The sequence below is a fragment of the Liolophura sinensis genome, chromosome 9 (assembly GCF_032854445.1).
Source record: "Liolophura sinensis isolate JHLJ2023 chromosome 9, CUHK_Ljap_v2, whole genome shotgun sequence".
Taxonomy (NCBI): Eukaryota; Metazoa; Mollusca; class Polyplacophora; order Chitonida; family Chitonidae; genus Liolophura; species Liolophura sinensis.
In genome coordinates, this window is record NC_088303.1 from 216,861 (window position 1) to 244,782 (window position 27,922).

General features: G+C 40.8%; 1 protein-coding gene across 1 annotated transcript; it reads left to right on the top strand.

Moving 5' to 3' along the window:
* Positions 1-63: 63 nt before the first annotated feature.
* Positions 64-27,866, top strand: LOC135475431 (sodium-coupled neutral amino acid transporter 7-like). Its single transcript, XM_064755322.1, has 9 exons — positions 64-178; positions 2,810-2,931; positions 3,131-3,329; positions 3,863-4,004; positions 9,225-9,317; positions 12,594-12,651; positions 13,341-13,600; positions 17,989-18,188; positions 25,852-27,866. The coding sequence occupies exons 1-9, from the start codon at positions 64-66 to the stop codon at positions 26,082-26,084; spliced, it is 1,422 nt and encodes a 473-aa protein (XP_064611392.1). The 3' UTR covers positions 26,085-27,866.
* The last annotated feature ends 56 nt before the right edge of the window (positions 27,867-27,922 follow it).

Here is a 27,922-nt window from a genome sequence, read left to right on the forward strand (position 1 = left end):
AGAGAAGCGAGATACACAGATGACAAGATTCTGAAGTGACCCAACAGTGAAGTTTCGTGGAGAATGTCGATCCAGTCTCAAGATTATGACACCTCCCAAACAGATGACGAAAACAGCTGTTTGCTACCGAACGTGGTTGAAAAGACCGGGGCTCACGTCAAAACAGAACAGCTAACAGGTCTTAATTCCTTATTCAACGGGCCATACAAATTGCAATACATCAACAACGACAGACAATGCTATATGTATACAAAATTTACAAGCAAACGTGCATATTTAGTTATTAACTTCTGAAGAAGCGGAATTGTTATCCCAGCCCTTAATGGAAGGACAGGGAAACCCAGGACTTTAATTTGTTTGATGGAGATGTAGCCCCGAAAGACTCCCAACTCCTTTTCTTATAATATTGCCTGGCACTGTTGGAATCTCGATGCTTACAATAATAATTTCGTACTCAACGAAGGTCCAGGCCGTTTGTTTTTTATATCAAACAAATCTTGCGCAATTAAAATACACCAACCTAAAGACCTGCTTTCTGCATCCACCATATGGCCCTACTAGATTTAGAATAGATTTATTATAACCATGAAGGCATCCATGGTATGATCTGGTGTCTCTTATTTGGGCGAGACTTGTTCGGTAACAAAAACAGTCGGCCTGAACCTTCATTGAGAACGAAATTAACACTGTAAGAGTTGAGACACCAACCTCGCCAGGCCAAGAAAAGGAGTCTTTCAGGGATAATGGAGATGAGAGTCTTATAGCTCTGTATACCATTAAGCTGTGATTGTGTACACCATCACAACACTATGTTGTTCCATAAGCTGTCATGGCTGTATCTTGAAGACCTTTACTTCCCATGCTCAGTGAAACAATTCACTGTCCTCTGTTGACCAAAGGCTGGCAGCGTAATCTTTGACCACATAATCTCACAAATGAAAACGAATGAAAAGAAAATGCATGTTAACACCTCTATGCCTCCAGGCCTCTACGCCTGGCTTTTCATTTGAAACACACTGTATTCATTCAATTTACCTTATGAAACTCGGGGTCAAATGAGGGTCGGGTCACACCATAAACTTCAAAAATACTATCACTGAGAGTTTAGAGCGAAGAAATGGGACTGGTTGGCCTAGTGTCTGTATAACGGGACTGGGTGGGGTGTCATGTCTGATGTCTTCCAGTAAAAGAGAGCTAAAATATGAAGTAAGGTTCATCACACAGACAACTGAAAACTATGCATAAAATATGGAGTGTTGGAAGGCATTCAGATATTTGAACACTATGGTGGGCTTTAAGATCCAAACTGGCGGTATCTAGGAACTCTGACGTCACATCACCTCTGTGGTGGGCTTTAAGATCCAAACTGGCGGTATCTAGGAACTCTGACATCACATCACCTCTGGTGGGCTTTAAGATCCAAACTGGCGGTATCTAGGAACTCTGACGTCACATCAACTCAGTGGTGGGCTTTAAGATCCAAACTGGCAGTATCTAGGAACTCTGACGTCACATCGCCTCTGTGGTGGGCTTTAAGATCCAAACTGGCGGTATCTAGGAACTCTGACGTCACATCACCTCTGTGGTGGGCTTTAAGATCCAAACTGGCGGTATCTAGGAACTCTGACGTCACATCACCTCGGTGGTGGGCTTTAAGATCCAAACTCACATTATCTAGGAACTCTGACGTCACATCATCTTTTCTTGGCGATGATGGGAACATTATTACAGTAATGTTTTACTTCTCTGTACAAAGAGTTATTCTAACTTTCATTGTTATGATTAGACTTGAAAAATCTTCCTGTGACGTCAAAGTTCTTAACCTCTGATAGTATGGCCCATAAAGCCCACCTTAGAATTCAGATGTTTGAACGCCTTTAACTCTTTTCACAAAAATTTAAAAATATAGATGAAAGCGTATTTATGAATAGTTTTAAGTGATCTATTTAGTGATGCCTACCTCGATATTTAGCGGTCTATTCCTTAAGTGGAAGTGAAGTAGCTAAACTGCTATGCTCACTGATGATCGAAGCAGTGACTATGTCCTCTACCCAGAAATTGGATGGATTCCAACTCCACCCTCATGTTTGAAGGCATGCTTCGCAAAGTGCTTACAAAGGAGATAACTAAGTTTCTTGGCTAGCTTTACATGACTAACACCACAAGCAAGAACCATGTTTTGTACAGAAATTTTTTTTTTGCTGATAAATTTTGTGATACTAGTGAGACTGATCCTAAGCAATTAGTCCATGAATGTCTGTCGAAAGGTCACACTTGCCCAGTAGTGACAGTGATACTCTTGTACAAATAATTCCAGTCATAGTTCTGAACTGGTCACAGCAAGTTTTTAACCCTAGAATCTACATTGACCTCAGAGAAAGCCATCACTGTTAAACTCCATTCTATTGATAGTCATACATCAGTAATATAATCTTCAGTACATAATGTAACATAAAAAGAAGATGGTTGTGATAGTGAGCATCACCACCATGTAATTTGTGTTCCAATATTAAGCGAAGGAAAGCCAAAAAAATGAAGTAAGGTTCATCAGAGAGACAATTTAAAACCATTGGGGATAACCTCGATGATACTTGGTGCCAAGATGAAATTGCTGGTTCTATAAACGGTAGCCTAAACTTTCTCATCTGTCAAGGTTTTTGTAGCCGTAGAGTTTGTTAAATGTTCCAGAATTTTGTTTTGTGAGTCAAATGATTACTCTACTGGCACTTTGCCACAGTAAGTAAAACGACATTACCAGTAAGACAACTTATATCAGCAAGCCAAAGTAGAAATGTTTTCATTGTTACAGGCACCTCCTGGTATGCTTCCATTTTCCTGGTTGTTAATGCTGCTCTAGGCGCAGGGCTATTGAACTTTCCAGATGCCTACCATCAGGCAGGGGGCGTGGTCATTGCCCTGGCTCTGCAGGGGGTGAGTAGCTCATTATAGACATCAACATTACATCATTTCATACCGATTCATACTTTTAATGAGATCTAACCAAAATTAGTGAGGTATATGTCCAACCCTGCATGGTCTTGGACAAAGTATTTGTGGAAATATTCGTAAAAGCCAGGAGGTTAAGGTGCTTAAAGGGACCTACCCGCAATTTCTCTCTCTTCTGTTTCAGGTATTTCTGGTGTTTATTGTTGCTGCGTTACTCATTCTTGCATACTGCTCCGACGTGAACTGTACAAACACCTACCAGGGCGTTGTCTTGTCAATGTGCGGTAGGAGAGCCCACATGTTATGTGCAGCCACCATCATGTTTTACTGTTTTGGGACCTGTATTACATTCCTCATCATTATTGGGGACCAGTGGGACGAATGTGAGTTTATGATAACCTTAATGTTCTACCTTATATATATATATATATATATATATATATATATATATATATATATATATATATATATATATATATTTACAGTATCCCTGATGAGAACAAAAGTCATGGAAGTGAAAAATTCTTGACCATTGGGGCTGTAAACCAGTCAACTGATTAGTAAGTAGACAGGAACTGTTGTATGAAATTCTTGACCATTGGGGCTGTAAACCAGTCAACTGATTATTAAGTAGACAGGAACTGTTGTATGAAATTCTTGACCATTGGGGCTGTAAACCAGTCAACTGATTATTAAGTAGACAGGAACTGTTGTATGAAATTCTTGACCATTGGGGCTGTAAACCAGTCAACTGATTATTAAGTAGACAGGAACTGTTGTATGAAATTCTTGCTGAAAACCGAATTACTCTTTTATAACAGTTTTTTTCTTGTTTGTCACAAATTATTGACCTTAATGCATTAAGCTCAAGCAATAATACAACTCTCATATAAAGCCATCTTATTTTCTGTTTCAGTTTTTGTGTTTGTGGCAAAGGAGACATTTTGCAATGACCACCCATGGTACATGAAGAGAGAAGTGACGATATGTGTGACATCTGTAATTTTTATCTTACCTCTCTGCTTTCCTAAAAGAATAGACTTTTTGAAATATGTCAGGTAAGCCCTTCATTTGACACACTTCAGAGGAGTTCTCTTTACATATTTATGTGTGGTCTTATCATGAAGTGTGAAGCCTGCTGCATACATGCCGTCTTGATTCATCCCAGAGGCTGAAGCCTGCTGCATACATGCCGTCTTGATTCATCCCAGAGGCTGAAGCCTGCTGCATACATGCCGTCTTGATTCATCCCAGAGGCTGAAGCCTGCTGCATACATGCCGTCTTGATTCATCCCAGAGGCTGAAGCCTGCTGCATACATGCCCATCTTGATTTGCACCAGACACTGAACACATGCCCTTCTTGATTCACACCAGACGCCGAAGCCTGCTGCATACATGCCCTCTTGATTCATCCCAAAGGCTGAAACCTGCTGCATACATGCTCGTCTTGATTTGCACCAGACACTGAACACATGCCCGTCTTGATTCACACCAGACGCCGAAGCCTGCTGCATACATGCCATCTTGATTCATCCCAGAGGCTGAAGCCTGCTGCATACATGCCCGTCTTGATTTGCACCAGACACTGAACACATGCCCGTCTTGATTCACACCAGACGCCGAAGCCTGCTGCATACATGCCCGTTTTGATTCACACCAGAGGCTGAAGAGTTCTGCACACATGCCCGTCTTGATTCACCCCAGAGGCCGAACGCTGCTGCATACCTGCCCGTTTTGATTCACACCAGAGACTGAAGCCTGCCTTAATGCACACCAGAGACTGAAGCCTGCTACATACATGCCCGTCTTCATTCACACCCGAGGCTATTATATTTGTAAACCATAAAATTTTGTATATGCTAGCAGTGCCTGTATATGCCCAGAATTACTGCCACCTCTGTATAGGTCTCGTGCTAGCAGTGTCTTTATATACCCAGCGTTGCAGTCACCTCTGTAAAGGTCTCGTGCTAGCAGTGCCTTTATATACCCAGAGTTACAGTCACCTCTGTAAAGGTCTCGTACTAGCAGCGTCTTTATATGCCCAGAGTTACAGTCACCTCTGTAAAGGTCTCGTGCTAGCAGTATCTATATGTACCCAGAGTTACAGTCACCGCTGTATAGGTCTTGCGCTAGCAGTGTCTTTATATACCCAGCGTTGCAGTCGCCTCTGTAAAGGTCTCGTGCTAGCAGTGCCTTTATATACCCAGAGTTACAGTCACCTCTGTAAAGGTCTCATGCTAGCAGTGTCTATATGTACCCAGAGTTACAGTAACCTCTGTAAAGGTCTCGTGCTAGCAGTGCCTATATATGCCCAGAGTTACAGTCATCTCTGTAAAGAACTTGTGCTAGCAGTGTCTACATATACCCAGAGTTACAGTCACCTCTGTATAGGTCTCGTGCTAGCAGTGTCTTTATATAGGCCTACCCAGAGTTGCAGTCGCCTCTGTAAAGGTCTCATGCTAGCAGCGTCTTTATATGCCCAGAGTTACAGTCACTTCTGTAAAGGTCTTGTACTAAAAATGTCTGTATATACCCAGAGTTACAGTCACCTCTGTAAAGGTCTCATGCTAGCAGTGTCTTCATATACCCAGAGTTACAGTCACCTCTGTAAAGGTCTCGTGCTAGCAATGTCCGTATATACCCAGACACCCAGGCATTTCAAATAACTTCCACTGAGGTCCCACAGACAATTAACTGGGATTGGGAAAATTAAATTGTTCTTTGCATACTCATTTATGGCACTGAAAATAAAGTGACAGCCCACAAACAAAGTATTTTTTTGCTCTCAAAAACTCAGAAAATGTCTGTATGCATCTCCTACGTTCTTGGTCTGCTGCTTCTGTGATCTCAGAACTTGACAGCAAAGCCTCATTTATTTCCATGTGCACATTGACTTTGTAAACATCTCTTATGTTTAGTAGCTGTTGTTGTTTAAATATATATCGCAAATACATGCAGTAGGCTTAATCATTCTCACCTTGAAAACAGAATCCGACTTGTTTCTGCATTAAATGCCACTTTATCTTGGACTGCTTATCATGTACACGTACTGGTACAGCAGCCAAATATCCTTACGCATAGCTGCACTGTGCCTACATGTACACGTACGGCGGGCAAGCACTCTTACGCATAGCTGCGCTATGCATACATGTACACGTACAGCAAGCAAATATCCTTACGCATAGCTGCGCTGTGCCTACGTGTACACGCACAGCAGCCAAATATTCTTACGCATAGCTGCGCTGTGCCTACATGTACATGTACAGCAGCCAAATATCCTTACGCATAGCTGCACTGTGCCTACATGTACACGTACGGCGGGCAAGCACTCTTACGCATAGCTGCGCTATGCATACGTGTACACGCACAGCAGCCAAATATTCTTACGCATAGCTGCGCTGTGCCTACATGTACATGTACAGCAGCCAAATATCCTTACGCATAGCTGCGCTGTGCCTACATGTACACGTACAGCAGACAAATATTCTTACGCATAGCTGCACTGTGCCTACATGTACATGTACAGCAGCCAAATATCCTCACGCATAGCTGCGCTGTTCCTACATGTACACGTACGGCGGGCACGCACTCTTACGCATAGCTGCGCTATGCATACATGTACACGTACAGCAAGCAAATATCCTTACGCATAGCTGCGCTGTGCCTGCATGTAGACGTACAGCAAGCAAATATCCTTACGCATAGCTGCGCTGTTCCTACATGTACACGTACAGCAGGCAAGTATACTTACTCACAGCTGTCCTGTTCCTACATGTACACTTGCATCAGCCAAATATTCTTACTCATAGCTGCACTGTGCCTAATGTACACGTACAGCACGCAAATATCCTTGCACATAGCTGTGCTGTGCCTACATGTACACGTACAGCAGGCAAATATCCTTACACATAGCTACACTGTGCCTATATGTACACTTACAGCAGGTGAGTATTCTTACGCATAGCTGCGCTGCGCCTACATTTACACGTACAGCAGGCAAATATCCTTACATATAGCTGCGCTGTGCCTACATGTACACATACAGCAGCCAAATATTCTTATGCATAGATGTGTGTGCCTACATGTACACATACAGCAGCCAAATATTCTTATGTATAACTCGCTGTGCCTACATGTACACATACAGCAGCCAAATATTCTTATGCATAGCTGCACTGTGCCTACATGTACACATACAGCAGTCAAATATTCTTACGCATAGCTGCGCTGTGCCTACATGTACATGTACAGCAGCCAAATATTCTTACCCATAGCTGCGCTGTGCCTACATGTACATGTACAGCAGCCAAATATTCTTACCCATAGCTGCGCTGTGCCTACATGTACATGTACAGCAGCCAAATATTATTATGCATGGCTGCGCTGTACCTACATGTACATTTACAGCAGGCAACTACTCTTACCCATAGCTGCACTGTGCCTACATGTACACGTACAGCAGGCAAATATCCTTACACATAGCTGCACTGTGCCTATATGTACACTTACAGCAGGCGAGTATTCTTATGCATAGCTGCGCTGCGCCTACATTTACACGTACAGCAGGCAAATATCCTTACATGTAGCTGCACTGTGCCTAATGTACACGTACAGCAGGCAAGTATCCTTACACATAGCTGCACTGTGCCTAATGTACACGTACAGCACGCAGATATCCTTGCTCATAGCTGTGCTGTGTCTACATGTACACGTACAGCAGGCAAGTATACTTACTCACAGCTGTGCTGTTCCTACATGTACACTTGCATCAGCCAAATATTCTTACTCATAGCTGCACTGTGCCTAATGTACACGTACAGCAGGCAAGTATACTTACGCATAGCTGCACTGTGCCTGCATGTAGACGTACAGCAGGCAAGTATCCTTACACATAGCTGCACTGTGCCTAATGTACACGTACATCACGCAGATATCCTTGCTCATAGCTGTGCTGTGCCTAAATGTACACTTACAGCAGGCAAGTATCCTTACACATAACTGAGCTGTGCTTACATGTACATGCTACCCATGCTACCCACAGTCACCTCTGTAAAGGTCTCATGCTAGCAGTGTCTCTATATACCCAGAGTTACAGTCACCTCTTTAAAGAACTCATGCTAGCGGTGTCTGTATATACCCTGCTTTACTATCACCTCTGCAGAGGTCTTGTGCTAGTAGTACCTGTATATACTCACAGTTACAGTCACCTGTGTAGAGGTCTCATTCCACCAGTGCCTACATATACCCAGATTTACAGTCACCTGTGTACAGGCCTCCTGCTAGCAGTGTCTGTATATACCCAGAGTTACAGTCACCTCTGTAAAGGTCTTGTGCTAGCAGTGTCTGTATATACCCAGAGTTACAGTCACCTCTGTAGAGGTGTTGTGCTAGCAGTGTCTGTATATACCCAGAGTTACAGTCACCTCTGTAAAGGTCTTGTGCTGGCAGTGTCTGTATATACCAAGAGTTACAGTCACCTCTGTAGAGGTGTCTGTATATACCCAGAGTTACAGTCACCTCTGTAAAGGTCTTGTGCTAGCAGTGTCTGTATATACCAAGAGTTACAGTCACCTCTGTAGAGGTGTTGTGCTAGCAGTGTCTGTATATACCCAGAGTTACAGTCACCTCTGTAAAGGTCTCGTGCTAGCAGTGTCTACATATACCAAGAGTTACAGTCACCTCTGTAGAAGTGTTGTGCTAGCAGTGTCTGTATATACCCAGAGTTACAGTCACCTCTGTAAAGGTCTTGTGCTGGCAGTGTCTGTATATACCAAGAGTTACAGTCACCTCTGTAGAGGTGTCTGTATATACCCAGAGTTACAGTCACCTCTGTAAAGGTCTTGTGCTAGCAGTGTCTGTATATACCAAGAGTTACAGTCACCTCTGTAGAGGTGTTGTGCTAGCAGTGTCTGTATATACCCAGAGTTACAGTCACCTCTGTAAAGGTCTCGTGCTAGCAGTGTCTACATATACCAAGAGTTACAGTCACCTCTGTAGAAGTGTTGTGCTAGCAGTGTCTGTATATACCCAGAGTTACAGTCACCTCTGTAAAGGTCTCATGCTAGCAGTGTCTACATATACCCAGAGTTACAGTCATCTTTGTCGAGGTCTCATGTACAAGAAATTCCCGCAAGCTCTGCCCTCTGCCAGCTGCCCTCCCACCATAATGCTGGCCACGATCATATAAGTGAAATGTTCTTGAGTACAATTAAACAAATTGTTAAATAAAATACTTCTCTGTAACTTATGTTTGTGCTCTCCATTTCTTCATTTACAGTGCTCTAGGTGTAGTTGGAATTGTATATGTGGCTGTGATGGTAGTTGTCAAGTATGTGTTACCTCACACGCCAGCTGAAGGAGTGAGGGCCAGGTGAGAACAAAAAACACTTACCCAACTGAAGCAAGGCAAGAAGTAGCACTGATCTTAGGAGTGGAAATAAATCAAAATTACGACAATGTACATTCAACCAAATGAGAGATTTTCAGATACTTTTATGTGTACTTTGACATACGTAATGGCTGGATGTCTAACCATATACATAAACACCTAATAGGTGGATGTCTAGCCATTTATATAAACACGTAATAGCTGGATGTCTAACCATTTATATAAACACGTAATAGCTAGATGTCTAACATTTTTATAAACACGTAGTAGTGGATGTCTAACCATTTATATAAACACTCTCTTTAAAATGTTGATCCAACACTTGCACATGTACTTTCACGAGAACAATTCTTGAGTACGGCATTAAATCAGATCAAATAAGTAGTAATAAAATGAAGTAAACATCATAATTATCCTATTTTCTGAATTTCTTATACATCCATAGGGACATATGTGGGAAGATCTGCCAGTAACTTAACGTGTTCACTCTTGTATCTATGATATGTTTTCTTTCTCTTTCTTGTCCCAAATCTTGGCTTGATGTGTTCACTGTTGTATCTGTGATATGTTTTCTGTTTCTAGTCCCAAATCTTGGCTAGATATGTTCACTGTCATATCTGTGATATGTTTTCTGTTTCTAGTCCCAAATCTTGGCTAAATGTGTTCACTGTTGTTTCTGTGATATGTTTTGTTTCTGTTTCTAGTCCTAGATCTTGGCTAGATGTGTTCTCAGTTGTAATGTGATATGTTTTCTGTTTCTGGTCCCAAATCTTGGCTAGATGTGTTCACAGTTGTATCTGTGATATGTTTTGTTTCTGTTTCTAGTTCCAAATCTTGGCTAGATGTGTTCACTTTTGTATCTATGATATGTTTTCTGTTTCTAGTCCCAAATCTTGGCTAGATGTGTTCACTGTTGTATCTATGATATGTTTTCTTTCTCTTTCTTGTCCCAAATCTTGGCTAGATGTGTTCACTGTCATATCTGTGATATGTTTTCTGTTTCTAGTCCCAAATCTTGGCTAAATGTGTTCACTGTTGTTTCTGTGATATGTTTTGTTTCTGTTTCTAGTCCTAGATCTTGGCTAGATGTGTTCACTTTTGTATCTATGATATGTTTTCTGTTTCTAGTCCCAAATCTTGGCTAGATGTGTTCACTGTTGTTTCTGTGATATGTTTTTTGTTTCTAGTCCTAGATCTTGGCTAGATGTGTTCACTGTTTTATCTGTGATATGTTTTCTGTTTCTAGTCCAAATTTTGCCTAGATGTGTTCTCAGTTGTATCTGTGATATGTTTTCTGTTTCTAGTCCCAAATCTTGGCTTGATGTGTTCACAGTTGTATCTGTGATATGTTTTGTTTCTGTTTCTAGTCCCAAATCTTGGCTAGATGTGTTCACTTTAATATCAATAATATGTTCTCTGTTTCTAGTCCCAAATCTTGGCTAGATGTGTTCACTGTTGTTTCTGTGATGTGTTTTGTTTCTGTTTCTAGTCCTAGATCTTGGCTAGGTGTGTTCTCAGTTGTATCTGTGATATGTTTTCTGTTTCTGGTCCCAAATCTTGGCTAGATGTGTTCACAGTTGTATCTATGATATGTTTTCTGTTTCTGGTCCCAAATCTTGGCTAAATGTGTGCACTGTTGTTTCTGTGATATGTTTTGTTTCTGTTTCTAGTCCCAAGTCTTGGCTAAATGTGTGCACTGTTGTTTCTGTGATATGTTTTGTTTCTGTTTCTAGTCCCAAATCTGGGCTAGATGTGTTCACTGTTGTGTCTGTGATATGTTTTCTGTTTCTAGTCCCAAATCTTGGCTTGATGTGTTCACTGTTGTATATGTGATATGTTTTCTGTTTCTAGTCCCAAATCTTGGCTAGATGTGTTCACTTGTTTCTGTGAAATGTTTTGTTTCAGTTTCTAGTCCCATGTAATGGCTAAATGTGTTCACTGTTTTTTCTGTGATATGTTTTGTTTCTGTTTCTAGTCCCAAATCTTGGCTAGATGTGTTCACAGTTGTATCTATGATATGTTTTCTGTTTCTAGTCCCAAATCTTGGCTAGATGTGTTCACTGTTTTATCTGTGATATGTTTTGTTTCTGTTTCTAATCCCAGATCTTGGCTAGATGTGTTCACAGTTGTATCTGTGATATGTTTTCTGTTTCTGGTCCCAAATCTTGGCTAGATGTGTTCACTGTTGTTTCTGTGATGTGTTTTGTTTCTGTTTCTAGTCCCAGATCTTGGCTAGGTGTGTTCACTGTTGTATCTGTGATATGTTTTCTGTTTCTGGTCCCAAATCTTGGCTAGATGTGTTCACAGTTGTATCTATGATATGTTTTCTGTTTCTGGTCCCAAATCTGGGCTAAATGTGTGCACTGTTGTTTCTGTGATATGTTTTGTTTCTGTTTCTAGTCCCAAGTCTTGGCTAAATGTGTGCACTGTTGTTTCTGTGATATGTTTTGTTTCTGTTTCTAGTCCCAAATCTGGGCTAGATGTGTTTACTGTTGTTTCTGTGATATGTTTTGTTTCTGTTTTTAGTCCCAAATCTTGGCTTGATATGTTCACTGTTGTATCTGTGATATGTTTTCTGTTTCTAGTCCCAAATCTTGGCTAGATGTGTTCACTGTTGTTTCTGTGATATGTTTTGTTTCTTTTTCTAGTCCCAGATTTTGCCTAGATGTGTTCACTGTTGTATCTGTGACATATTTTCTTTTTCTGGTCCCAAATTTTGGCTAGATGTGTTCACAGTTGTATCTGTGATATGTTTTTTGTTTCTAGTCCCAAATCTTGGCGAGGTGTGTTCAGTCTTGTATCTGTGATATGTTTTGTTTCTGTTTCTGGTCCCAAATTTTGGCTTGATGTGTTCACAGTTGTATTTATGATATGTTTTCTGTTTGTAGTCCCAAATCCTGGTTAGATGTGTTCACTGTTGTTTTTGTGATATGTTTTGTTTCTGTTTCTAGTCCCAAATCTTGGTTAGATGTGTTCACTGTTGTTTCTGTGATATGTTTTCTGTTTTTAGTCCCAAGTTTTGGCAAGATGTGTTCACAGTTGTAACTGTGATATATTTTGTTTCTGTTTCTAGTCCCAACTCCTGGCTAGATGTGTTCTCAGTTGTATATATGATATGTTTTCTGTTTCTAGTCTCAAATCTTGGCTAGATGTGTTCACAGTTGTATCTGTGATATGTTTTGTTTCAGTTTTTAATTCCAAATCTTGGCTAGATGTGTTGACAGTTGTATCTGTGATATGTTTTGTTTCTGTTTCTAGTCCCAAATCTTGGCTAGATGTGTTCACTGTTGTTTCTGTGATATGTTTTGGATATCAGGTAAAGTACACATTCATACACCTATTTTTTAACATTAGTTATCAGTTAGTATATATGTATTTTGTCTGCAATTTTTGACAGATTTTCTTTTAAAATAAATATGAAATTCTACAGAGGTGTTTTACATCTGGCTGTATAAACTGGTTAGTTACACTTTCACTAGGCATGAAGTGATTAGCTTTTTTGCCTCAGCTTGTAAGCATTTTTGTCTGCGTAACTCTTAATATTTTATTGGACTCGTTACACCTAGACTTGATATGTTACTGTGACCTGAAGACGTGCATATGCCTTATCTGTACCATTCCATAAATTAGCTTGTACATATAGCTGGAAGCTTTGCAGATGTGTTTGGGATGACATGGACATGTGCATGTACACCTGCCTTTAGGGTAGCATATTCTATGAAGTATTATCCGGGACATTTATCATTGTTTGCAAATGATGTCTGCAGAAATGAGAGCTTATCAACCATCTGCATGTGTTTTATGGGATGAAGTGCAAAGTTATCAAAAAGATACTTCATTTCAGTTTAAAACTGCTGGCGAGGGGGTTGTAGGGGAGGATAATATCAGCTTATGAGAGTTATCCTAATTTTCAGAAATGAATGAAAAGCTGTTAGCATTTTCAATTGGCATAATTTATTCTGATTTGGCCTAATTGGTACATTCAAGCCTCTTGCTCTGTTTCAGTGCCATGTCAGCATTGTCCCCATATACGCTTGCCTGGACAAACGGAACATCAAAGAGTATTCCAAAACAATATCCGTAGCAATATTGCTGTGTGTACTGAGTTATTCAGTGACTGCCACCTGTGGCTACTGGACATTTGGAGATCGTGTTAACAGCGACATACTACTGTCGTACAACCCTGACACAGAGGTCATTATTGCTGTCATTCTAATTGCCGTGAAAACTTACACAACTTATCCCATTCTCAACTTTTGTGGCAGGTAAGAGATATCCCTATTCTACAGATATGCTTGCCATCCAGTAGACATGCTGTCAATGAAAAGACAGCTCAAAAATGTTTGTATGTTAAACCTTGTACAATATGTTGCTTTTACATGTTCTCATCAAAGTCGACAAGTGCAATTTTAAAAGGACAGTCCCCAGGATCACAAAGCAATCTTGAACTTAAGTCTAAGGCTAAAGGTGTAATTCTGGGCCTTATTATTCAACTCAAGCACAAATTTTTAATTTTATCATTGACGTCTAGGACGACTTAGTATTGAAATACTAAAAAGTAGCAGTATGAGAGCAGTATAGTCTGACTTCAGTCTAAGACAGCTTCACGATCCTGGGTGTTCAGTCAATGCAATCTGTCAAAAGCTACAATAGCATTAAATACATATACCCTTATTTTCATTTGACTAGTCAACATGAAAATATATATGTACAAAATGCTTTTTTGTCAAACTCATCCACAACAGTTACTGATTGTTGCACATCATATTTGAGTACTTTTCACAAGGAAAAATGCAATATATTGCATTTCTTCCTATCTTTTTTTTTTAATATTAGTAAGCTTGTTTAGCTAAAGAGTTAGACTTACATGTAGTCTGTTATCCTGTCACCTGTGTGGAACAATGGAGCTAGTTTGAGTCTGGTATCCTGTCCCCTATGTGGAACAGTGGAGCTGGTTTTAGTCTGGTGTCCTGTCTCTTATGTGGAACAATGCAGATGATTTTAGTCTGGTATCCTGCCTCCTATATGGAACAGTGGAGCTGATTTTAGTCTGGTATCCTGTAACCTATCAGGAATAATGGATTTGATTTCAGTCTGGTATCTCGTCTCCTATGTGGAACATTGCGGCTGATTTTAGTCTGGTATCCTGTAACCTATGGGGAACAATGGAGTTGATTTTAGTCTGGTATGCTACCCCGTATGTGGGACAATGCAGCTGGTTTTAGTCTGTTATTCTGTCCCCTATGTGGAACTTTGCAGCTGGTTTTAGTCTGTTATCCTGTCCCCAATGTCAAACAATGCAGCTGATTTCAGTCTGGTACCCTGTCCCCTATGTGGAACAATGCAACTGGTTTTAGTTTGGTTTCCTGTCTCCTGTGTGGAACAATGGAGCTGATTTTAGTCTGGTATTGTGTCTTCTGTGTGGAACAATAGAACTACTTTTAGTCTGGTGTCCTGCCTCCTATGTGGAACATTGGAGCTGGTTTTAGTTTGGTATCCTGGCCCGTATGTGGGACAATGGAGCCGGTTTTAACCCGTTATCCTGTCCCCGGTATGGAACAATGCAGCTGGTTTTAGTCTGGTATCGTGCATACTATGTGGAACAATGCAGCCAGTTTTAGACTGGTATCCTGTCTTTTAAGTGGGACAAAGCAGCTAGTTTTAGTCTGGTATCCTTCTCATCTCTTATGTTGAGCAGTGCAGCTGGTTTTATTCTGGTATCCTGTCTCCTGTGTGGATGAATGCAAAAGGGTTTTAGTCTGGTGTCCTGTCTCCCATGTGGGACAATGATGCTGGTTTTAGTCTGGTTTCCTGTCTCCTATGTGGAACAATGCAGCTGGTTTTAGTCTGTTGTCCTGCTTCATGTGTAGAACAGTGGAGCTGGTTTCAGTCTGGTATCCCGTTTCCTATTTGGGACAATGATTGTTGTTTTAGTCTGATTTCCCGTCTCCTGTGTGGGACAATGGAGCTGGTTGTGTGGAACAATGCAGCTGGTTTTATTCTGGTATTGTGCCTACTATGTGGAACAATGCAGCTGGTTTTAGTCTGTTATCCTACATCCTGTGAGAACAATGAACCTGGTTTTCCTCTTTTCGTCCTGTCTCTCATGTTGAACAATGTACGTGGTTTTTGTCTGGTGTTCTGTCTTCTAAGTGAAGCAATGCAGCTGGTTTTAGCCTGGTATCGTGTCTCCTATGTGAAGCAATGCAGATAGTTTTAGTCTGGTGTCCTGTCTTCCATGTGGGACAGTGGAACTGGTTTTAGTCTGGTGTCCTGTCGCCTATGTGGAACAATGGAGCTGGTTTTAGTCTGTTATCCTGCATCCTGTGAGGAACAATGGAGCTGGTTTTCGTCTTGTGTCCTGTCTCTGATGTTGAGCAGTGCAGCTGGTTTTATTTTGGTATCCTGTCTCCTATATGGGACAATGGAGCTGGTTTTAGTCTGGTATTCTGCCACCTACGTGAAATAATACAGCTGGTTTTAGTCTGGTGTCCTGTCTCGTATTTGTGACAATGGAGCTTGTTTTAGTCTGCTACCCTGACCCCTATGTGAAATAATGCATCTGGTGTCCTGTCTCATATGTGGGACATTGGAGCTGTTTGTAGTCTTCTGTCCTGTCCCCTGTGTGGAACAATGCAGCTGGTTTTAGTCTGGCATCCTTTCTCCTATGTTGAACAATGCAGCTGGTTTTTATCTGGTATCCTGTCCCCTGTGTGGAACAATGCAACTCTTTTTAGTCTTGTTTTCTGTTCGCTGTTTGGAACAATGGAGCTGGTTTTAGTCTGGTGTGCCGTCTCCTATGTTGGACAAATCTCTCACCAATGCGGTCGCTGTGAATTCAAGTCCAGCTCATGCTGGTTTCCTGTCCGGCCGTACGTGGGAAGGTCTGCCCACAACCTGCGGATGGTCGTGGGTTTTCCCCCGGGCTCTGCGCGGTTTCCTCCCACCATAATGCTGGCCAACGTCGTATAAGTGAAACATTCTTGAGTACGGCGTAAAACACCAATCAAATAAATAAATATGTGGGACAATGGAGCTGGTTTTAGTCTGGTATCCGGCCCCCTATGGAGAACAGTAGAACTGGTTTTAGCTTGGTGTCCGGTCTCCTAAGTGGGACAGTGCAGATGGGTTTAGATGGGTTTAGAACCTGTCTCCTATGTGGGACAATGGAGCTGGTTTTATTCTGGTATCATGCCCCCTATGTGGAACAATGCAGCTGATTTTAACCTGGTATCCTGCCTCTTATATTGAACAATAGAGCTGGGTTTAGTCTGGTGTGCTGTCTCCCATGTGGTACAATGGAGTTGGTTATAGTCTGGTATCCTTTCTCCTATGTGGTATAATGCAGCTGGTTTTAGTCTGGTATCCTGCATCCTGTGTGGAGCAGTGGAGCTGGTTTTAGTCTGGTATCGTGCCCCATATGTGGTACAATGTAACTGGATTCAGTCTAGTATCCTTTTTTCCTATTTGTCCCCTCCTCTGACAGTAATATCCCGCGACAGTGGCATCCTGTGACAGAAATATCTTGTGTCTGTGATATCCCGTGGCAGCAAACCATGTTACAATAATATTCTGTGACGTTTTGATCTCGTGGACTGTAATATCTTGTGACAGTAATATCCATGAGCGTAATATCCCGTGATCGTAGTATCCTTTGACAGTAATATCCCATGATCGTAGTATCCCATTACAGTAATATCCCATGACAGTAATATTTGGTGACATTTGCATGCCATGAAAGTAATATTCTGTGACAGTAATATCCTATGACAGTAATACCCAGTGAGCATAATGTTCCGTGACTGTAGTAACCTGTGACAGAAATATCCCGCAGCACTAATATCCGGTAACCATAGTGCCCCGTGGGGGCCTGCGTGTGTCAGTTGGTTAGCGCACTATTGCAGCGTAATGACCCAGTAACCTCTGACCAATGTGGTCGATGTGAGACCAAGTCCAGCTCATGCTGGCTTCCTCTCCGGCCATACGTTGGAAGGTTTGTCAGCAACCTATGGATGAGCGTGGATTTCTCAGAGCTCAGCCAGGTTTCCACCCACCATAATGCTGGCTGCTGACATACTTTTGAAAGTGAAATTTTCTTGAGTATGGCGTAAAACACCGATGAAATAAATAAATAAAATAGTGCCCTGTGACAGTTGTATTGCTTGACGGTGGTATCCCGTAACAGTATCTTGTGACAGTAATATCGTTTAACCATGGTATCCAGTGACAGTATTAGCTTGTGAAAGTAGTATCCTATGACAGTAGTATCCTGTGAAAGTAATACCCTGTGACAACAATATCTCACGACAATAAAATTCCGAGACAGTAATAATTCGTGACAGTAATATCTTGTGACGGTATTATACCGTGATAGTAATATCTCGTGAAAGTAATATCCTGTGAAAGTCATACCCTGTGACAGTCATAACCTGTGACAGTCATACCCTGTAACAGTCATACCTGTGACTCATTTGATTGATCATTTTGAATCATTTTGCATTGATCTCATCTTGGGTACGGCATTAAACAACAATCAAATAAAGCAATAAATAAGTAATTTATTTTATGACTGGAGTAATGTTGAAAGCAGCATGAAGCAGAGACCTATCAAATTACCTGTCATGTATGGACACGTATGTGTTTTTTATCGCAGAGCTGCCCTGGAGAGTATATGGATGGACTTGTGTCACACAACTGCAGAGCAGGCTGCCTTAGGAGAGAAGACACGCCGCATTATCACCACCCTGATCTGGTTTATAGCCACCCTTGTTCTCTCCATTGTCATCCCTAACATCGGGGTCGTCATTGATGTACTCGGCTCACTGGCAGCCATCTTCATCTTTGTTTTCCCAGGTAAGTCATCACAATGCCAAGCCCAGATAAACAGGATTTCTTGAATGAATGAAGAGATATTATGACTTAACATAACACCAACAGTATTTCAGCCATATTTCTTCGAGAACAAAGTGTCTTTGACTGTATCACTTGTAGATGTTTATTTATGTTTCAAATGGAACCATTGTGATTTCATTGGGTAATCATACCAGACTAATTAAGTGACATACTATGCTTCACCATGGCAGCACAAAATTACAAGTGCAAATTCGCAGTAGCGGCAATCTCCCTTGGAGGGTTTGTTTCTTCCTGCATGCAGGCCCATCATGAAATGTTTGGAGGGATTGTTTTTTCTTCTGTACAGACCCATCATGAAATGTTTGGCTCTTGGAGGGCTTGTTTCCTCTTGCATGCAGTCCCATCCTGAAATGGTTCGCCCATGTTTAAAAAAAGCTGATGTTGAAAGATTGGTTATCTAAAATGTAGCCATCAGCCGGCAGTGAGAATGGCATACATGTACATAACCACCAGCTCATAGAGCTGCTTACTTCACATATATAACCACCAGCTCATAGAGCTGATTAGTTGGCATACATAACCACCAGCTCATAGAGCGGATTAGTTGGCATACATAACCACCAGCTCATAGAGCGGATTAGTTGGCATACATAACCACCAGCTCATAGAGCTGGTTAGTTGGCATACATAACCACAATCTCATGGAGCTGATTAGTTGGCATATATAACCACTAACTCATAGAGCTGATTAGTTGGAATACATAACCACAAGCTCATAGAGCTGATTAGTTGGCATACATAACCACCAGCTCATAGAGCTGATTAGTTGACATACATAACCACCAACTCATAGAGCTGATTAGTTGGCATACATAACCACAAGCTCATAGAGCTGATTAGTTGGCATACATAACCACCAGCTCATAGAGCTGGTTAGTTGGCATACATAACCACAATCTCATGGAGCTGATTAGTTGGCATACATAACCACCATCTCATGGAGCTGATTAGTTGGCATACAAAACCACAAGCTCATAGAGCTGATTAGTTGGAATACATAACCACCAGCTCATAGAGCTGGTAAGTGGGCATACATAACCACAATCTCATGGAGCTGATTAGTTGGCATATATAACCACTAACTCATAGAGCTGATTAGTTGGCATATATAACCACCAACTCATAGAGCTGATTAGTTGGCATACATAACCACCAGCTCATAGAGCCGATTAGTTGGAATACATAACCACCAGCTCATAGAGCTGCTTACTTCACATACATAACCACCAGCTAATAGAGCTGGTTACTTCACGTACATAACCACCAGCTCATAGAGCTGATTAGTTGGCATACATAACCACCATCTCATGGAGCTGATTAGTTGGCATACATAACCACCAGCTCATAGAGCTGATTAGTTGGCATACATAACCACCAGCTCATAGAGCTGATTAGTTGGCATACATAACCACCATCTCATGGAGCTGATTAGTTGGCACACATAACCACCGACTCATTGAGCTCATTAGTTGGCATACATAACCACCATCTCATGGAGCTGGTTAGTTGGCATACATAACCACCAGCTCATAGAGCTGATTAGTTGGCATACATAACCACCATCTCATGGAGCTGATTAGTTGGCATACATAACCACCAGCTCATAGAGCTGATTAGTTGGCATACATAACCACCAGCTCATAGAGCTGATTAGTTGGCATACATAACCACCATCTCATGGAGCTGATTAGTTGGCACACATAACCACCGACTCATTGAGCTGATTAGTTGGCATACATAACCACCATCTCATGGAGCTGGTTAGTTGGCATACATAATCAACTCATTGAGATGATTTGTTGGCGTACATAACCACCATTTCATGGAGCTGATTAGTTGGCATACATAACCACCGACTCATTGAGCTGATTAGTTGGCATACATAACCACCGACTCATTGAGCTGAGTAGTTGGCATACATAACCACCATCTCATGGAGCTGATTAGTTGCCACACATAACCACCAGCTCATAGAGCTGATTAGTTGCCACACATAACCACCAGCTCATAGAGCTGATTAGTTGACATACATAACCACCATCTCATGGAGCTGATTAGTTGGCATACATAACCACCAGCTCATAGAGCTGATTAGTTGGCATACATTACCACCAGCTCATAGAGCTGATTAGTTGACATACATAACCACCATCTCATGGAGCTGATTAGTTGGCATACATAACCACCAGCTCATAGAGCTGATTAGTTGCCACACATAACCACCATCTCATGGAGATGATTAGTTGGAAAACATAACCACCAGCTTATAGAGCTGGTTAGTTGGCATACATAATCAACTCATTGAGATGATTTGTTGGCGTACATAACCACCATTTCATGGAGCTGATTAGTTGGCATACATAACCACCGACTCATTGAGCTGAGTAGTTGGCATACATAACCACCATCTCATGGAGCTGATTAGTTGCCACACATAACCACCAGCTCATAGAGCTGATTAGTTGCCACACATAACCACCAGCTCATAGAGCTGATTAGTTGACATACATAACCACCATCTCATGGAGCTGATTAGTTGGCATACATAACCACCAGCTCATAGAGCTGATTAGTTGGCATACATAACCACCAGCTCATAGAGCTGATTAGTTGACATACATAACCACCATCTCATGGAGCTGATTAGTTGGCATACATAACCACCAGCTCATAGAGCTGATTAGTTGCCACACATAACCACCATCTCATGGAGATGATTAGTTGGCATACATAACCACCAGCTCATAGAGCTGATTACTTCACATACATAACCACCAACTCATAGAGCTGGTTAGTTGGCATACATAATCAACTCATTGAGATGATTTGTTGGCATACATAACCACCAACTCATGGAGCTGATTAGTTGGCATATATAACCACCAACTCATAGAGCTGATTAGTTGGAATACATAACCACCAACTCATGGAGCTGGTTAGTTGGCATACATAATCAACTCATTGAGATGATTTGTTGGCGTACATAACCACCATCTCATGGAGCTGATTAGTTGGAATACATAACCACCAGCTCATAGAGCTGATTAGTTGGCATACATAACCACCAGCTCATAGAGCAGGTTACTTAACATACATAACCACCAGCTCATAGAGCTGGTTACTTCACATACATAACCACCAGCTCATAGAGCTGCTTACTTCACATACATAACCACCAGCTCATAGAGCTGCTTACTTAACATACATAACCACCAGCTCATAGAGCTGATTAGCTGGCATATATAATCAACTCATTGAGATGATTTGTTGGCATACATAACCACCATCTCATGCAGCTGATTAGTTGGAATACATAACCACCAGCTCATAGAGCTGATTAGTTGGAATACATAACCACCGACTCATAGAGCTGCTTACTTCACATACATAACCACCAGCTCATAGAGCTGCTTACTTCACATACATAACCACCAGCTCATAGAGCTGGTTACTTCACATACATAACCACCAGGTCATAGAGCTGATTAGTTGGCAGACATAATCAACTCATTGAGATGATTAGTTGGAATACATAACCACCATCTCATGGAGCTGATTAGTTGGAATATATAACCACCATCTCATGGAGCTGATTAGTTAACATACATAACCACCGACTCATTGAGCTGATTAGTTGGCATACATAACCGCCAACATAGAGCTGATTAGTTGGCATACATAACCACCATCTCATGGAGCTGATTAGTTGGAATACATAACCACCGACTCATAGAGCTGATTTGTTGGTATACATAACCACCGAATCATAGAGCTGTGTTGTTCGCATACATAACCACCAACTCCTGAAGCTGATTACTTGGCCTACATGACAACGTTCTCATAGAGCTAATTAGTTGGCATACATACCCATCGACTTATAGAGCTGATTAATTGGAATACATAACCACCAACTCATAGAGCTGATTAGTTGGCATACATAACCACCAACTCAAAGAGCTGATTAGTTGGCATACATAACCACCAACTCAAAGAGCTGATTAGTTGGAATACATAACCACCAACTCATTGAGCTGATTAGTTGGCATATATAACCACCATCTCATGGAGCTTATAACTTGGCATACATAACCACCAACTCAAAGAGCTGATTAGTTGGAATACATAACCACCATCTCATGGAGCTGATTAGTTGGCATACAAAACCACCATCTCATGCAGCTGATTAGTTGGAATACATAACCACCAGCTCATAGAGCTGATTAGTTGGAATACATAACCACCGACTCATAGAGCTGCTTACTTCACATACATAACCACCAGCTCATAGAGCTGCTTACTTCACATACATAACCACCAGTTTATAGAGCTGGTTACTTCACATACATAACCACCAGGTCATAGAGCTGATTAGTTGGCAGACATAATCAACTCATTGAGATGATTAGTTGGAATACATAACCACCATCTCATGGAGCTGATTAGTTGGAATATATAACCACCATCTCATGGAGCTGATTAGTTAACATACATAACCACCGACTTATTGAGCTGATTAGTTGGCATACATAACCGCCAACATAGAGCTGATTAGTTGGCATACATAACCACCATCTCATGGAGCTGATTAGTTGGAATACATAACCACCGACTCATAGAGCTGATTTGTTGGTATACATAACCACCGAATCATAGAGCTGTGTTGTTCGCATACATAACCACCAACTCCTGAAGCTGATTACTTGGCCTACATGACAACGTTCTCATAGAGCTAATTAGTTGGCATACATACCCATCGACTTATAGAGCTGATTAATTGGAATACATAACCACAAACTCATAGAGCTGATTAGTTGGCATACATAACCACCAACTCAAAGAGCTGATTAGTTGGCATACATAACCACCAACTCAAAGAGCTGATTAGTTGGAATACATAACCACCAACTCATTGAGCTGATTAGTTGGCATATATAACCACCATCTCATGGAGCTTATTACTTGGCATACATAACCACCAACTCAAAGAGCTGATTAGTTGGAATACATAACCACCATCTCATGGAGCTGATTAGTTGACATACATAACCACCGACTCATTGAGCTGATTAGTTGGAATACATAACCACCAACTCATAGAGCTGATTAGTTGGCATACATAACCACCAGCTCATAGAGCTGATTAGTTGGCATACATAACCACCATCTCATGGAGCTGATTAGTTGGCATACATAACTACCAACTCATAGAGCTGATTAGTTGCCATACATAACCACCATCTCATGCAGCTGATTAGTTAACATACATAACCACCATCTCATGGAGCTGATTAGTTGCCATACATAATCACCAACTCAAAGAGCTGATTAGTTGGCATATATACCCACCATCTCATGGAGCTTATTACTTGGCATACATAGCAACAAGCTCATAGAGCTGTTTAGTTGGCATACATAACCACCAACTTATAAAGCTGATTAGTTGACATACATAACCACCAACATAGAGCTGATTAGTTTGCATACATAACCACCAACTCATGGAGCTGATTAGTTGGCATACATGATCACCAACTCATAGAGCTGATTATTTTGGCTTACATTACCACCAACTCATAGAGCTGATTAGTTGGCATACATAACCACCATCTCATAGAGCTGATTAGTTGCCATACATAACCACCAACTCAAAGAGCTGATTAGTTGCCACACATAACCACCATCTCATGGAGCTGATTAGTTGGCATACATAACCACCATCTCATGGAGCTGATTACTTGGCATACATAACCACCATCTCATGGAGCTGATTACTTGGCATACATAACCACCATCTCATGGAGCTGATTACTTGGCATACATAACCACCAACTCAAAGAGCTGATTAGTTGCCACACATAACCACCATCTCATGGAGCTGATTAGTTGGCATACATAACTACCAACTCATTGAGATGATTAGTTGGCATACATAAGCACCAACTCATGGAGCTGATTAGTTGGCATATATAACCACCATCTCATGGAGCTTATTACTTGGCATACATAACAACAAGCTCATAGAGCTGATTAGTGGCATACATAACCACCAACTCTTTTAACTGATTAGTTGGCATATATAACCACCATCTCATGGAGCTGATTAGTTGCCACACATAACCACCATCTTATGGAGCTGATTAGTTGGCATACATAATCACCAACTCAAAGAGCTGATTAGTTGGCATATATAACCACCATCTCATGGAGCTGATTAGTTGGCATACATAATCACCAACTCATAGAGCTGATTATTTTGGCTTACATTACCACCAACTCATAGAGCTGATTAGTTGGCATACATAACCACCATCTCAGGGAGCTGATTAGTTGTCATACATAACCACCATCTCATGGAGCTGATTAGTTGGCATATGTAACTACCATCTCATGGAGCTGATTACTTGGCATACATAACCACCAATTTAAAGAGCTGATTAGTTGGCATACATAACTACCAACTCACTGAGATGATTAGTTGGCATACATAAGCACCAACTCATGGAGCTGATTAGTTGGCATATATAACCACCATCTCATGGAGCTTATTACTTGGCATACATAACAACAAGCTCATAGAGCTGATTAGTTGGCATGCATAACTACCAACTCATAGAGCTGATTACTTGGCATACATAACCACCAACTGTTGGAACTGATTAGTTGGCATATATAACCACCATCTCATTGAGCTGATTAGTTGGCATACATAACCACCAACTCAAAGAGTTGATTAGTTGGCATACATAACCACCAACTCAAAGAGCTGATTAGTTGCCACACATAACCACCAACTCATAGAGCTGATTAGTTCTCACACATAACCACCAACTCAAGGCTGATTAGTTGGCATACATAACTACCAACTCATTGAGATGATTAGTTGGCATACATAAGCACCATCTCATAGAGCTGATTAGTTGGCATATATAACCACCAACTCATAGAGCTGATTAGTTGGAATACATAACCACCAACTCATAGAGCTGATTAGTTGGAATACATAACCACCGACACATAGAGCTGATTAGTTGGCATATATGACCACCAACTCATAGAACTGATTAGTTGGCATACATAAATACCAACTCATGGAGATGATTTTTTTGGCATATATAACCACCATCTCATGGAGCTTATTACTTGGCATACATAAGAACAAGCTCATAGAGCTGATTTGTTGGCGTACATAACCACCAACTCATGGAGCTGATTAGTTGGCATACATAACCACCAACTCATAGAGCTGATTAATTGGAATACATGACCACCGACTCATAGAGCTGATTAGTTGGCATATATAACCACCAACTCATAGAGCTGATTAGTTGGCATACATAATTACCAACTCATGGAGATGATTTGTTGGCATACATAACCACCATCTCAGGGAGCTGATTAGTTGCCATACATAACCACCAACTCATACATAACCACCGACTCATAGAGCTGATTAGCTGCAGCTACAGTATGCGGACATTGAGGTCATCACAGACTGTGTCATTTATGGTTGAAAGCGAACAATTTTGATTTTTGTATACTTCCCTCTCTCTGGGTTGTGCCTTCAGTGTCAGGTCTCGTTATATTCCACTGATGATTGTTTCAGGCATGTGTCTGCTGAAGGCAGTGGAGATGAGGGAGGGACAGGTAAGGAGTAAGAAAGGCTGGGCCCTGGCAATCTTCTCCTGTGGCTTCATTGTGCTTGGTATGTTTGTCTTTGGGGTGACAGTTACACAAGCCATTATGCAAGACATCAGGGTAGATAAACCTGCTGTGCCCATGTGTCCCATCAACTCTAATGTGTCAAGTGCACTGACAATAAGTGGCCTAATCACCTGAAAAGGGAACAGTGGATTTACACAGTGTTACATATCATAGTGTTGGATATGTCATTAGACTTATCTCACAGGTAAAACAAGAGGTCATCATAGTTCAAGCCAGAGTGGAAACAATGTGAATTTTGTTTGAGACTGTTTTGTAATGTGATGTGATGTGAGGCCCTTGTATATTCATTTCAGCCTCAACCTGTTGGAAGCGAAAACACTGCTAGGTCATTTTTAGTATTTTACTTTATTTTTTATAATCTGTATTACAGAAACAGTCAAAGCTAACAGAGAGATATGAATTTATAGATTTACACATAGTACATGCATGTATACATCTCAGACAACAAGTAAATTTAAGTATACTTTTTGTGAAAACTAAAATTTTGAGTTTTCCAGAAAATATTGCTGATCAACATTTTTAATTTTTGTTTTTAAAATACGTTTTAAAACTATGTATTAATTTAAATAAAAAATCAGTGAGTAATATGTATTGCTAGGCGATATTTTGATTCTTTGTTTTTTTTTACGTATTTGTACATAACGAAGTTGAACGGACCTCTAGAAAGCCAGCCAAGTAGGAGTTACTCATACTAGTACCATCACTGGCTAAGCAATTATTTATTTCTCGAAAAGGTCATACCATAAAAATCAAAAACAGGAAAAAGAGTTCAGCATGACACAGGAAACATATGTAGATGTATAACATGTATGTTTTACATATATGTCCGCTTCTATATGGGTTTTTTATTATATTTATTTCATGTTGGCAGTGACAATGATGTAATATTAATTATTTAGTGTGTGTTAAACAAACTAATTGTCTGATGTTTTTTATGGCATTATTTAAGTAATGCACGGTGATTGTAATACATTAATCAAGCATTAATCTGTATTATTTTGAAGGATCTAACACTGATTTTATAATATCAGACGTACATTGTACTTGTAGTACTGTACACAAATGTCATGGAATGTCACACATACATGTTTGTCATCGTCACTGACATTAAGAATTCATAGCCCTTTGCCTCTGTGAACAAGAATTTATATATTGTATTGGTATATTTTTCTTGATGTAGTTAAACCCTTTAACTCCTGTGACTGTCGTTAGTCATTGATAACATTGTGATGGAAGATAACATGTACAGGTATATTTTTTATACTGATTATTGATCATTGTTGATGGAAAATACTCAGGCCTTCATCTGTTACATTGTAAAGGCAAGCAGATAATCATATTAACACAAGCACAGTCAGACGTGTTCATTTGCAGTCTATATGTACCATTTTATTGTTCTATATTTTCACTGCTCATACATATGTGTGGGGTGTTGTGTACCCATCTATACTACGTGTTGTGTTGTGTACCTATCTATACCGCGAGTTGTGTTGTGTACCCATCTATACTGCGCGTTGTGTTGTGTACCCATCTGTACTACACGTTGTGTTGTGTACCCATCTATATCACGCATTGTGTTGTGTACCTATCTATACTACATGTTGTGTTGTGTACCTATCTATACTACATGTTGTGTTGTGTACCCATGTGTACTACACATTGTGTTGTGTACCCATCTATACCACGCACTGTGTTGTGTACCTATCTATACTACACGTTGTGTTGCGTACCCATCTATACCACACATTGTGTTGTGTACCCATCTATACTACGTGTTGTGTACCCATCTATACTATATGTTGTGTTCTATACCCATCTGTACTACGTGTGGTGTTGTCTACCCATCTATACTATGTGTTGTGTAGTCTACCCATCTGTACTACGTGTGGTGTTGTCTACCCATCTATACTATGTGTTGTGTAGTCTACCCATCTGTACTACGTGTGGTGTTG

What these genes read in the sequence shown, in the direction of transcription:
- LOC135475431 (XM_064755322.1), top strand. Translation starts at nt 64, where the DNA reads ATGTCGATCCAGTCTCAAGATTATGACACCTCCCAAACAGATGACGAA. An exon ending in TTGCCCTGGCTCTGCAGGGG is followed by an intron (nt 2,932 to 3,130) that starts GTGAGTAGCTCA and finishes CTTCTGTTTCAG; the next exon opens with GTATTTCTGGTGTTTATTGT. An exon ending in ATTCTCAACTTTTGTGGCAG is followed by an intron (nt 13,601 to 17,988) that starts GTAAGAGATATC and finishes TTTTTATCGCAG; the next exon opens with AGCTGCCCTGGAGAGTATAT.